This window comes from Euprymna scolopes, chromosome 26, assembly GCF_053919585.1.
Source record: "Euprymna scolopes isolate OS-2025 chromosome 26, ASM5391958v1, whole genome shotgun sequence".
Taxonomy (NCBI): domain Eukaryota; kingdom Metazoa; phylum Mollusca; class Cephalopoda; order Sepiida; family Sepiolidae; genus Euprymna; species Euprymna scolopes.
The window spans coordinates 105,427,228-105,439,362 of record NC_136507.1 but is presented as its reverse complement, the minus strand read 5'-3'; the positions used below and the strand labels follow the sequence as shown (position 1 = coordinate 105,439,362).

The window sequence follows — 12,135 nt, the reverse complement described above, 5'->3', positions numbered from 1 at the left end:
AAAAAAATTACATGTAATATGAGCACATATTTTCGCACACATAAAAATACACTAGTGGGGGAGGAAGCAATAAATTTTAGTTTTCCTGGTATTTTAAAATCAATGAATATTTATCATTTTATTTTAAAATCAATGAATATTTATCATTTTATTTTAAAATTAATGAATATTTATCATTTTATTTTAAAATCAATGAATATTTATCATTTTATCATTAATACGAGCAATGAGAAATAAAGTTTTAAAGAAAAACGAACAATTTAAACAATAAAAAGAATCGTTTTTTAGCATCGAAAAATAGGCACAAATTTTTCTGATTTCAATACCAATTCCAATACCCTGAAAAGTTCCGATTTTTTTTATTCCTGATTTCAAGTAATAGTCCCAACACTAATATCTAGAGTTTGAGAAAGTTAAGAATGAAGCAATAAAATCTTAAGACTAGGAGAATAATATTGAAATTCTAAAGCAAGAGTTGGCAACCTACGACCCGCAGGCCAGATACAGCTTGCAAATGCATTTTGACTGGCCTGTGAGCCTATCAGTGACTCTATTTTTAACATGAAGACGAGGCATTTGAATTCAACAAAAGGCCTGCTGTTATCTCTTTCTAATCCGTCCAGTGGAATTTGAATACTTTGACTGCAAACCCCCCCCCCCAAAAAAAAAACGCACAATTAAAACTGAATCACCCTCCATTTCTGCGTAAACATAGCACATGAACTGAGATTCAATTTCACCGACCGATCCGCAACAAACATTAAAAGGACTATGTTGGCTTTAGTTAGCTTTCTATTTCCTGTCTTATGAACGTGTGGATGTTACCGCTTGTATATGTACGTAAGAGTATATACTTGCAACAATTTGTACTCATATGTATGTGTATATGTGTTTCAGTTTTTGCTTGTGTGTGTGTGGTTCGTTTCTTTTCAATAACAGTTTCAAACATACATGTCATAATTTCATCCATTTCATTTCGGTTGACTTTTTTTATGATTATTCAATGTTTATTTTAATTATTGTTCTAAATATTTAGGATGGCATATGTAATTTTGCTTATGTTTTCATTAATGACCTTCGTCCAGATTGTGGCCCGTAATTGTAACATGATCCAGCCTGCGAGGTCGAATGAGTTGCTGATTCCTGTTCGAAAGAATGAACAGGTAATATTTAAGGACTGAAATAAAAAACCAAGCGAAGATGGATTCTGGCCTCATTGTGCAACCAATGGAAACAACCAAACATCGATTTTGAATCCCACGCCATATATCCAAGTTTTTTTCATACTTCAAAGCTGGAAGTCATTTTAAATCAGTAGAGTTCAAAGGAGATGAATATGATGTTAGCCTCCTCCCTCTTTTCGCCCAAAATATGTGTCCATAGTAAAGCTCTAGCCCACCACCTTACAGTTGCTAAACTTCTGTCCGACCAACAATATGGATTTAGGCAAGCTCATTCTCCTGCAGATATTCTAACTGTAATCTCTGAATGTATTTTTAAGGAAAGAGAAAGAGGAGGGCAGTAATCCTAGATATATCTAAGGCTTTTGACAGGGTATGGCATGATGGTCTTCTCATGAAAATCAGATCCTATAGCATTATTGGACAAATACTTAACATAGTTAAATCCTTCTTAAGTAAGAGAAAAATTATGGTTGTCCTCGATAGTCAAGCGTCAAAACAATATGATATAAATGTGGGTGTACCTCAGGAGTTGATGCTTGGACCTTTATTATTCCTGATATTCATAAATGACCTAAAAATAAAATAGTCTAAGAGATGGATATATTTGCTGATGACACCATACTCTATAACAGCCACAAGGGGAAAACAAATGAACACATACCTAAAACAATAACGGAAACCCTAGGAGAAGACCTCCAGTCCGTAGTGGAATGGGGTCAAAAATGGATAGTAACACTCAATGCTGCCAAGACTAAGCTCGTTTCCTTCAATAATTACAAGAAACCATCTCTCCCACCAATAGCAATGGTCAAAAACATATTACCTGAAAATAATTCTTTCAAACTCCTCGACTTAACGTTCACAGGAAACATGAGTTGGAACAGATACATCGAGAGCATTGCCAAGACAATAAGAAGGTGAAGATGGTGGGCTCTCTCTACCATGCTAGAAAGTTACTTACGCCTGAAAGTACCTCTACAAGGCCACCATTAGCTCATGTATGGAGTATTGTTGTCATATTTATGCTGGTGCATGTGCTACTAGTCTCTCGCTCCTGGACAGGGTTCAAAAGAGAGTTGTCAACCTGATAGGTCCTGAACTGTCATCTAAGCGTCACGCTCTGTCCCATTGATAGAATGTAGCATCCCTCTGCATGTCTAACAAGTATTTTAATAGTGGATGCTCTGGCGAACTACAAGCCCCTTTATCCCCTCAACGTAAATACCCCCGACACACCCGACAAGCAGCAAAATCTCACCCCTACACAGTAGAGATGCCTAGAAAGTTTTCTATTCTAATAGTTTCTTCCCCAGAATTGCTAGACTTTGGAACTCCTTTAGAGGTTCCTGCTTCCCCAACTGTACTGACTTGCAGAAGTTCAAGCATAATGCGAACAGACATCTTGCTGCTCAACTCCCTACATAGTGTCCCTTCCACATATCCCTGGTAGTTGCTTCCTATATCAAAGTGGCATTATGTCTTGTTTGGGGTGAAAATGTAATAAAAAAATTACTCTGAGCCAACCTAAAGTTATTATCTCTATCACAAAAAAACTTGAATTTACATTTGAACAAGAGATTAAGCATTTTTTAGTATAGACAATAAACCGAAAAAGTGATAAGAAAACAGCAAACATATAACAAATAAATGTTGCCAAAGGCAAGATAAGTTCTTTGTAATTTAACTTATTTTAAAGCTTTTGTTTAATTAGAATTAAATCACAAAAAAAAAAAACACATTTTAAAAAATTAGGTATACAAATAGAGCCGAGTTGCTAAGTTAGAACGACAACAAGATGGCTGTCATCTTTGGAGTCTCGATAATTGCTTAAAAATAAAAAAAATATTAAACAAAATACTAATAGAGATCCACCCAATAAATGAAACCGTAACATTTACTGGGTGTGTTTCTATCAGGATTTTGTTACATTTTCTATTTTTGAGCGATTATCGAGAGCCCAAAGATGTGACCCTCTCACGTCGACCATCTTATCATCGTTTTAACTTAGCAAATCGACAATACTTGTGTTTAAAAAAGAAAAACATTTTAAAATAAGTTAAATCATTAAAAAAAAACTAATCTAGGTAGGTAGAAGAGTAACTTATCTGGTCTTTGATGAGATTTATTTCTTATATATTTGTTTCTTAACCACTTTTTCGGTTTGTTGCTTCTACTAATAAATGCCCGGATTTTCTTCCTAAGATCTCAAACGCTTTGAGTAAATAAATAAGAGTTTCCTTCTCACTGGAAGCGAATTGAAATACAAAGTCGTTCATGAACGAACGAAAAGGATGAAGCGAAAGGAAAGATGGAGACATTTCCCCAGACACAAAATGGCCGACGTTGCTTAATTGCTTACAAGCAGATTCCCATCCCACTGGAATGAAAGCAGATGGAAAAAGAAATCGAGACATTTTCTTTTCTCTTATTAAAACAATCATTTTTACAGTCTGTTTTACCATCTGCTTTTATGAAAGGTAAATGAACCGATAGAATTCAATCGTTTTTTGTTTGTTTGTTTTTTATTATTATAAAAATAGCCAACGAAAGCAAGCAGGTTAATATTAGTAATTTGTCTTTTAGAAGGTCCTTGCTTTTATTAGCGATTTTCTATCGATCAACATTTGTACGTTTTTATATTCTGTGCATTTATGCAGCATTTTTTCATTTAAGCAAACCATTGTTAAAATAATAGAAAGTTTCTACTTAATTATATCTTTTTTTCTACTTTTCTTGTGAGCTTTTTTTTTTTTTTTGAAAATTAGAAATAAAAAGACTGGATCTTTCTGTTATTTTTAACACACACGCACGCGCGCATATATATATATATATATATATATATATATATATATATATATATATATATATATATATATATTTACACAGTGATCACCACTTATCAAGGCCCGGAAGCCACTCAGGGATAAGGGTTATTGCAAGTACATTACGTTAGTGTGGAGATTTGATGAAGTCTTTACTTAGGGGGGCGGTTCATTAGGAATTTGTTAATGTTGGACTTGAAGACATCCAAGTTGTAGTCCGGTGGGAAGCAGGCAGACGGAACAGAGTTCCACATGCGTGCAGTTCTAAGAAAGAAGCTTTGTTCATGGAATCCACATTTTGATTTAGGCACAGATATAGAGTGGATTCAGCTAGACGGGTGTTTTTCGTGAAAGATTGGTGAGGGGGGACCAGAGATTGGAGTTCAGACGAGCACCTGCCATGGAAATAACGATAAAACAAGGATAGGCTCGCAACGTCTCTTCTGTGGGAGAGAGGTTGCAGGGTAGAGAAAAGGGCATCCATCCCCCACTAAGCCACAAAGTCTATTTTGTACTCTGTCAAGGCAGGATAGGCTGTTTTTGGCAGCTCCTGCCCAGATATGGCAACAGTATTCCATCTTTGGACGTACTTGGTTTTTATATAGATAGAGAATTGCATCAGTAGTGAGATATCTTCTGGAGCAGTAGAAGGATCCCACCATCTTTCCAGCGACCTTGGCAACAGACTTGATGTACGTGTTCCATTTCAGATCAGGAGTAAAGGTCAAACCCAGAAGCTTGTCAAAACACGGGGCCTCACCCAGGCGAGAGCCATCCATCACAATTGATGCCAGATGGGGATCAGAGCGTTGATGATGTAAGGATAGGAGTTTGGTTTTGGATGCATTAAAGGTAACCAGCCACATCTTCCCGCACTGAATATATATATATATATATATATATATATATATATATATATATATATATATATGTTTTAATTTTTTTACCGTTTAAAATAAAGAAATAGATAAATAAAACACATATTTGCTCTGCAATAGTATTGAGCACTCTCTTCAGGTTTTTACTAATTACTAGTTTTACAATATATATATATATATATATATATATATATATATGGATAGAATAGTTTTGCACCAATTTTATATAATCCTGTCTTGTTCTAATTTTCATTCTAGAAAAAGTACAAAGATTAAGGCTTAAGTTTAAGGAGTCCTACGAGGATATTGCAAATCAAAGAATCTTGCTTAAGTGATGGCTAATGACTAGGGCTACGACAACAGAATATTCTTTCCATTCTTTTGACTCTCGAGTATATATCAGACACAGGTAGACACAGTTAATCAACCAAGAACCACATCTCTCGATATAAAAGCATATAAGATATCAAGGGATACACACTCGAGAGTCAAAACAATGAAAAGAATATGCTGTTGTCACAGCCTTATAAATGACCAACTGAAGAAACTTGATATTTGGAACTTGGAAAATTATTATATTACACTTATATATATATATATATATATATATATATATATATACATAATATAAAGCTGAACGTGTCCTAGCCCTACTGATGACTATGGATCAAATTTAATGCAAATTTTAAATATAAAACTTTCAAATATAAGGTTGTGCTTGTATTATACCCCCTAAAATCCTTTGAAATTCTTCAAAGAAAGCGAAATTTATGGAATATTTATTAATTTATGTCTAATGTTTGGTAAAATTTCACAAAATTCAAAGCTATCTTAATTTTCACAAAGGGTTTCCTCTCTTGCATAAAACAAGAGAAGAACGAGGTGAGAAACTCTAACACTAACCTTAACACTAACCCTAACACTAACCCTAACCACTGCCACCGACTAAGTGTCAATTTTTTACCAGTTTTTAATTCAGTTTTGTTGTTGTTGTAGAAAGGCTTACAAATTTCATTCACAAAGAAAAACTGCAAAACTTAGGATTAACTACTTTACTAGCAAAAAGACTAAAGATGATTAAAATGAAATTTTCAAAATAATATTTTTTTCTAATTATAATCAAAATTGAAATTACTATTTAAATATTTCCTACTGAGAGACATCGCTATTCACTGAGCTGTCTATTATTTATGAGAAAACAAGCAGTTTCTTTCAGCGAGAAGATTACAAGCAATCCAGTGAGGTTGAAAAGATTACACAGTTAGATAATCGAAGAAACCAATAACTTCTAACTGAACTCATTGTCAATCATCCTTAACCTGCTTCACTTTGAAAATAATATTGACATTTGCCAGTGATATACTTTTAAAGTTAAGTAGTATTTGACACTATAAAAAAAATAGTTAAATACGAGAGGGGTATATAATACGTAAATATTACTAAATAGAACTCTGTGGAACTCTGTTCCATCTGCCTGCTTCCCACCTGACTACAACTTGGATGTCTTCAAGTCCAACGTTAACAAATTCCTAATGAACCGCCCCCTTAAGTAAACACTTCATCAAATCTCCACACTAACGTACTGTACTTGCAATAACCCTTATCCCTGAGTGGCTTCCGGGCCTTGATAAGTGGTTACCACCGTGTAAAAAAAAAAATAGAAATAATAAATAATGAATAAACATGTTTCGATGTGTACTGACTTAAAGACTGCCTTAGACCTGATGACCTCAGAGGACGATTAAATCTAAACAGTATAGGTATTATATGGTTGTGGAACAGAGGCGAAATTAGTTGGGGGGTTTTTATCTATATATCGATCTAGCTATATATCTATTAGTGTTGGGACGATTAATTGGAATCGGAATTGGGGATTGGAAAAATCGAAACTTTTGGTGGCATTGGAATCGGTATTGGAATCAGAAAAATGTGTGTCTATTTTCCGATGCTCAAAACGATTCCTTTATTTATCTCTTTTTTTATTTGATTTTGTTTGAAACAAAATCTTCCACTGCTGGTAGAAATAATAAAATAATGAACATTTATTAATTTTAACCTACCGATAAAGCTAAAAGCTATAAATCACCCCCACAAGTTTTTATGTTTCAAAAAAAAAATCGGCATCGGTAATTGTATCGGAATCGGGAAATATATTGGAATCGGTCTATCACTAATATCTATCTTTGCATCTGTTTATCTATCTATCTATCTATCGATCGATCTATCTATCTAATTGGAGGTAAACAAGAGATGAGATGTGAAGCTATGTTTTGATAAAAGTTATCAAAACATATTGAGGTGTAAAATGGACAAGTTGCACCAGAAGAGATTTGACCAGCTCATCGGAAGTACGTGTCTTTCTGTCATGTGTTCTGGTTAGCTGAGAAAATAGATGAGTTGGAAAGAGGACGTCAAACAGAGTGGGCGGTTTAACAGGTCATCCCTCCTCTTCACCGGGGAGGGAGCTGACGTGTCTCAGAATGGAGACTGGAATTAACCACCCAAGCAAAGATCGTCGATCACTCCTCTCCTGGACCTAATGCCTGGGAATGAAATAAACTATATAAAAATACACAGCATCTTCGTTTATCTGTTGAAACGTCTTCATTTACACAGAATACTTCTCCCCAAATTGGCTGAATATCTTCCAAAGCCTGAAAACCAGGTATGTTGTTAAATAAATGTGTTTATGTAATTATGTCTGACACACATGCATGCAACACACTTAGACGATCACGGAACATAAACAAACTGTAAAAGTAACAAATGGTTCAGATACTATAGACATTTAGTAACACGACACACAAAAACACGATAAATATGTATGAGCTCCTTCCATAATGTAACGTAGAAGGATGTGTGCAAAACAGGAGACTTTGTTGGTATGACCACGCTAAAAGAATGGATGAGAGTTCTTGCATTAGTAGATGTAGAACAGTTGAGATAGCAAGGTCAGTTCACAGCAGAAGGCCAAGGAATACATGGTAGGAAAATGATAAGGATGGACTTGAAAGAAAGAGGGATAAATAAAGATCTGGCCAGAGATAGCTTAGCCAGGAAGTCAATTTATAAATGCGGTCCAACACATGCCAGCATATAAAATCGACGTTAAACTGAATATGAAGATGTGTTAATGACATAATGGATGGAAGAAAAATATATGCAAGTCCGAATCAAACATTGACATCTTGTAATTTTTTTATATTCTAATTCACTCCGAACAAGACATATTACCACTTGGACGTAAAAGGCTATTATTTGAGATTGTATCTAATAGAGACTGTGGGGAGTTGAGCAGCGAGATGTTTGTTCACATTACATTTAAATTTCTGCATGTCAGTACAGTCAAGGAAACAAGGAAGGAATTCCAAGGACTAGCAGTTCAAAGGAAGAAGCTCTAAGAGTAGAAGGCTTTCCAGCATCTAGGGGCCTCTATAATAGAGGGGTGGGATTTTGCTGCTAGACTGATTAGTCGGGGGGGGGTATGTACATCAAGATGGTACAAGTACTACGAGTTCATCAGAGCCCATTCCATTAAAGTACTTATAAAAAAGGCACAGGGATGCAACATTATGGTGATGGGACAGGCGTTGGGGTTTGGTTGATGGTCCGGAACCTATTAGATTTGAAAATCTTTTTTGAATCCTGCTTTACATGGAGAGACAAGTAGTAGCTGCACCAGCTAAGAACAGTTTGATTGGTTTGACTTTGAAAATCCAACTGACTTAATTGTATAGGGTAGATAACTATTATTCCTTCAACTAAGTTTTCAATATAATTAGAAAAGAAACGTTGGAGCCATGTATCGTTTATTCTAGCAAATCTATCCTTAAAAGGAACCAGTCATTTCTCTTTCTGACATTAAAGGAGACTTGCACATTTGACTCTAATAGGAAGGTATTTACTTTCTTTTGTTGATCTGTTTTTTTGGAATGAATGGAATATACGAAATCTTATGAGGACAGTTTATGACAAGTATTTGTTAACATTAGATTTGAAGACGACCATGTTGTAGTTTGCAGCCAAGACTAAGCTTGTTTCCTTCAATAACTACAAGAAACCTTCTCTACCACCAATAGCAATGGCCAAGAACACATTGCCTGAAAGTACTTCTTTTAAACTCCTCGGCCTAACGTTTACAGGGAATATGAACTGGAATAGATACATTGAGAGCATTGCCAAGGCTGCTGCAAGGAAGGTTGGCTCCCTCTACCGTGCTAGAAAACTACTTACGCCTGCCAGTATCCTATACCTCTATAAGGCAACCATTCGCCCATGTATGGAGTACTGTTGTCACATCTGGGCTGGTGCATCTGCTGCTTGTCTCTCACTCCTGGACAGGGTTCAAAAAAGAGTCGCAAACCTGATAGGTCCTGAACTGTCATCTAGGCTTCAACCTCTGTCCCATCGACGAGATGTTGCATCCCTCTGCCTGTTTTACAAATACTTTAATGGTGAATGCTCTGACGAACTGCAAACACTTGTACCTCCCCGACGTAACTACCCCCGACAAACCCGACAAGCTACTAAGTCTCATCCCTTTACAGTGGAGATCCCTAGGTGCAAGAAAGCCTTTTACTCCAATAGTTTCTTCCCCAGAACTGCGGGTCTTTGGAACTCCCTTCCGGGATTCTGCTTTCCCAACTGCAATGATATGCAGAAGTTCAAGTGTAATGTTAACAAACATCTTTCTACTCTTCTCCCTTCATAATGACCCCGCTAATTAATTCCCTAATAGTAGCCCCCTGCTTCAAAGTGGCACTGTGCCTTGTTTGGGGTGAAAATTGAATTAAAAAAAAAAAAAAAAAAAAGCAGTCTTGAGGTTCCACAAATGGAAAGCCTTTAAAAAGAAACTCTGTTAATGGAATTTCCGTCTGACGATAGGCTCATAGAGAAAGTAAAGAAAGTTTTTATTTTTCTGTTGTGGTAGGAGGACAAGTTTTTGCTGTAAATGTCTGACAAAGAAAAACAAGAGATTGGAGCTCAGTCGAGCACCATCTATGGAAATAACGATAAAACAGATTTTAAAATTATTATTAAAAGTATTAACATTTCACTCAATAAGTTGACAGTTTGGATGATCTTGGGTTTCTAGTTTTTCTTGAAAGCTCAGTTTGATATGGAAAATACAACACATTCTATGCACTTAGTGCCACCAGTTGTACTAAAGAAATATAATTCGATGAAAATTAAGATTTTCTGACCGCTGGAACAGTTGAACCATGAAACTCTGATTAGCTTTTTGTACGTTATCTCAGGTTAGTAAAAAAAAAATTGATGGTTTATAAAATGCTCATTCTAAACACTTGCAATTTAATTTATAAATATTGGTATAACTTAAAACATATCACCATGATTAATTTACAACTTTTTCTTTCAGATTATTAAAGCACCGTCTATATTTTTTCTGCAATATTCTCATCCGTGTTGACCCGAAAACGGCCCTCCTTAATCAACAGTCATCTTCCATCATGATAATGCTCGATCTCACACAAAACTACAGACGAAAAATATCCCAAGAGAATTTGGTTAAAAATATCTTGCCCCATCCTTCATATTCTCTTGATCTAGCTCCCTCGGATTATCACTTATTTCAAGGATTACAAAACCATTAAGTTGGACGTAAGTTAACATCACAAGAGAAGATCGAACATGAGTTAAATTCATATTTCACATCAAGCCTAAATAATTTTTAAACAAAGCATTTATAAGCTCGTTGACAGATAGAATCAAATTTTAGAGAGCAAAGATGGTTATTGTTATGAATAAAAAAAAAAGTTTAAAAAATACAGTTTTTCCATTTTCAAGATTAAATTTTTATAACTTTTGCACCGGTCTAATATATTACTGCAAAATAGCACCAGCGTTAGTATAGATAGTGTTGTTTATGTTGGGAAAAGATGTCAGCCGATGGAGTCAGACTCTGCAACTCTGTCAGACTTGTTTTTTAGTCTTGACAGAAAGAGCTTATCTAATGAACAAGAAATATACCACCATTCTCAATACATTTCCCAAGGAATTCACTGACGCATCTCTGCTTTTCACAGACGTCCATGACAGGAGCTGCTTTCTTAGAGTCTCCCACCGTCAATATTTGCAACAGAGAGATGAAACTTTCAGATCATGAATGCATAAGCTCAATCGTCATAACAATGCAATTTGCAATCCCTCTGATCAATTTGGGCGGAATAAAAAATAGGAGGTATTACTTTTGGAATATCTCTCATATACATTGTTGGTTGTCTATCAGAGCCAATGATGACGCCTAGAGGCACATAGTCTTGAGTGGGGACACTGGAAGTCAGTTATTATCACTGTTGAGGTTGCTCTTTGATGTCTCTATCTGGCAGCAGTGAGATTCTAGCATCAAGCTTCTTTGAAGTTGGCAGCAGCTTTGTGAACTGAGCCTTTTGAGCTGTCCATGGCATATTCCTGCAGGTCTTTCTGTTTGATGTGGCACCACTGAAGATTGGCTTTGACCGTGTTTCTATACCGCAGTTTTGGTCAGCCTTTTTGCCAGCCTGGAGCACACCAAAGATCAGGTGGCACAGCATCTGACATTCTTCCATTCGAATTACGTTTCCAGCCCATCGAAGTTGGTGCTCAAGACAAGATAGAGCTCTTTCATCATCTACCAGTAAACAATAGAAAACTTTCTTTTTTTTATAGAGAAGATTATTGCTTTTTACACTAAATGGAAACAATTATTCGTCATATTCCTCACATGGTGATTAAAGTAACCTCCGAAATTATACCCCATCAATTATACCGTATAACTCGTTGCATCTAGAAAAATTATGTTCATTCTTAATCTTGAAAATATATTGTTGCTAAGTAATACTCAACATCATTGTTGTTGATTGTATTGTTTTATATTTGAAAGAATATGTCAGCGAATCGAGTCCGCAATTCTGACAGTATTATTTTATTTATTCTTGACAGAACCATCTTATCTGATGAAGACGAAATATACCAAATGTGCTTACGTCAGATGCTAACAAAAATGTTCAAGATTGGCAAGTACGTGAAGTGTAGAAACAAATGTCAAGTTTTGGATCAAGATAACATGGATTATGACAATCATGTTAAGACGAAAGTTATGACAATCATGATAAGATAAAAATTATGGCAATCATGTCAAGACGAAAGTTATGACAATCATGTTAAGATAAAAATTATGACAATCATGTTAAGATAAAAATTATGGCAATCATGTTAAGATAAAAATTATGGCAATCATGTCAAGACGAA

The 12,135-nt window shown here is 35.4% G+C and overlaps 1 protein-coding gene across 1 annotated transcript in view; it reads right to left on the bottom strand.

The window, feature by feature from the left end:
* The window catches only part of LOC145247850 (von Willebrand factor A domain-containing protein 7-like), a 167,128-nt gene extending 156,212 nt beyond the window's left edge, over nucleotides 1–10,916 (bottom strand). The window contains exon 1 of the mRNA XM_080109472.1: nucleotides 10,913–10,916. Within this exon, the coding sequence (XP_079965598.1) occupies nucleotides 10,913–10,916 (4 nt within the window). The remainder of the gene's footprint in view (nucleotides 1–10,912) is intronic.
* Nucleotides 10,917–12,135: the final 1,219 nt, after the last annotated feature.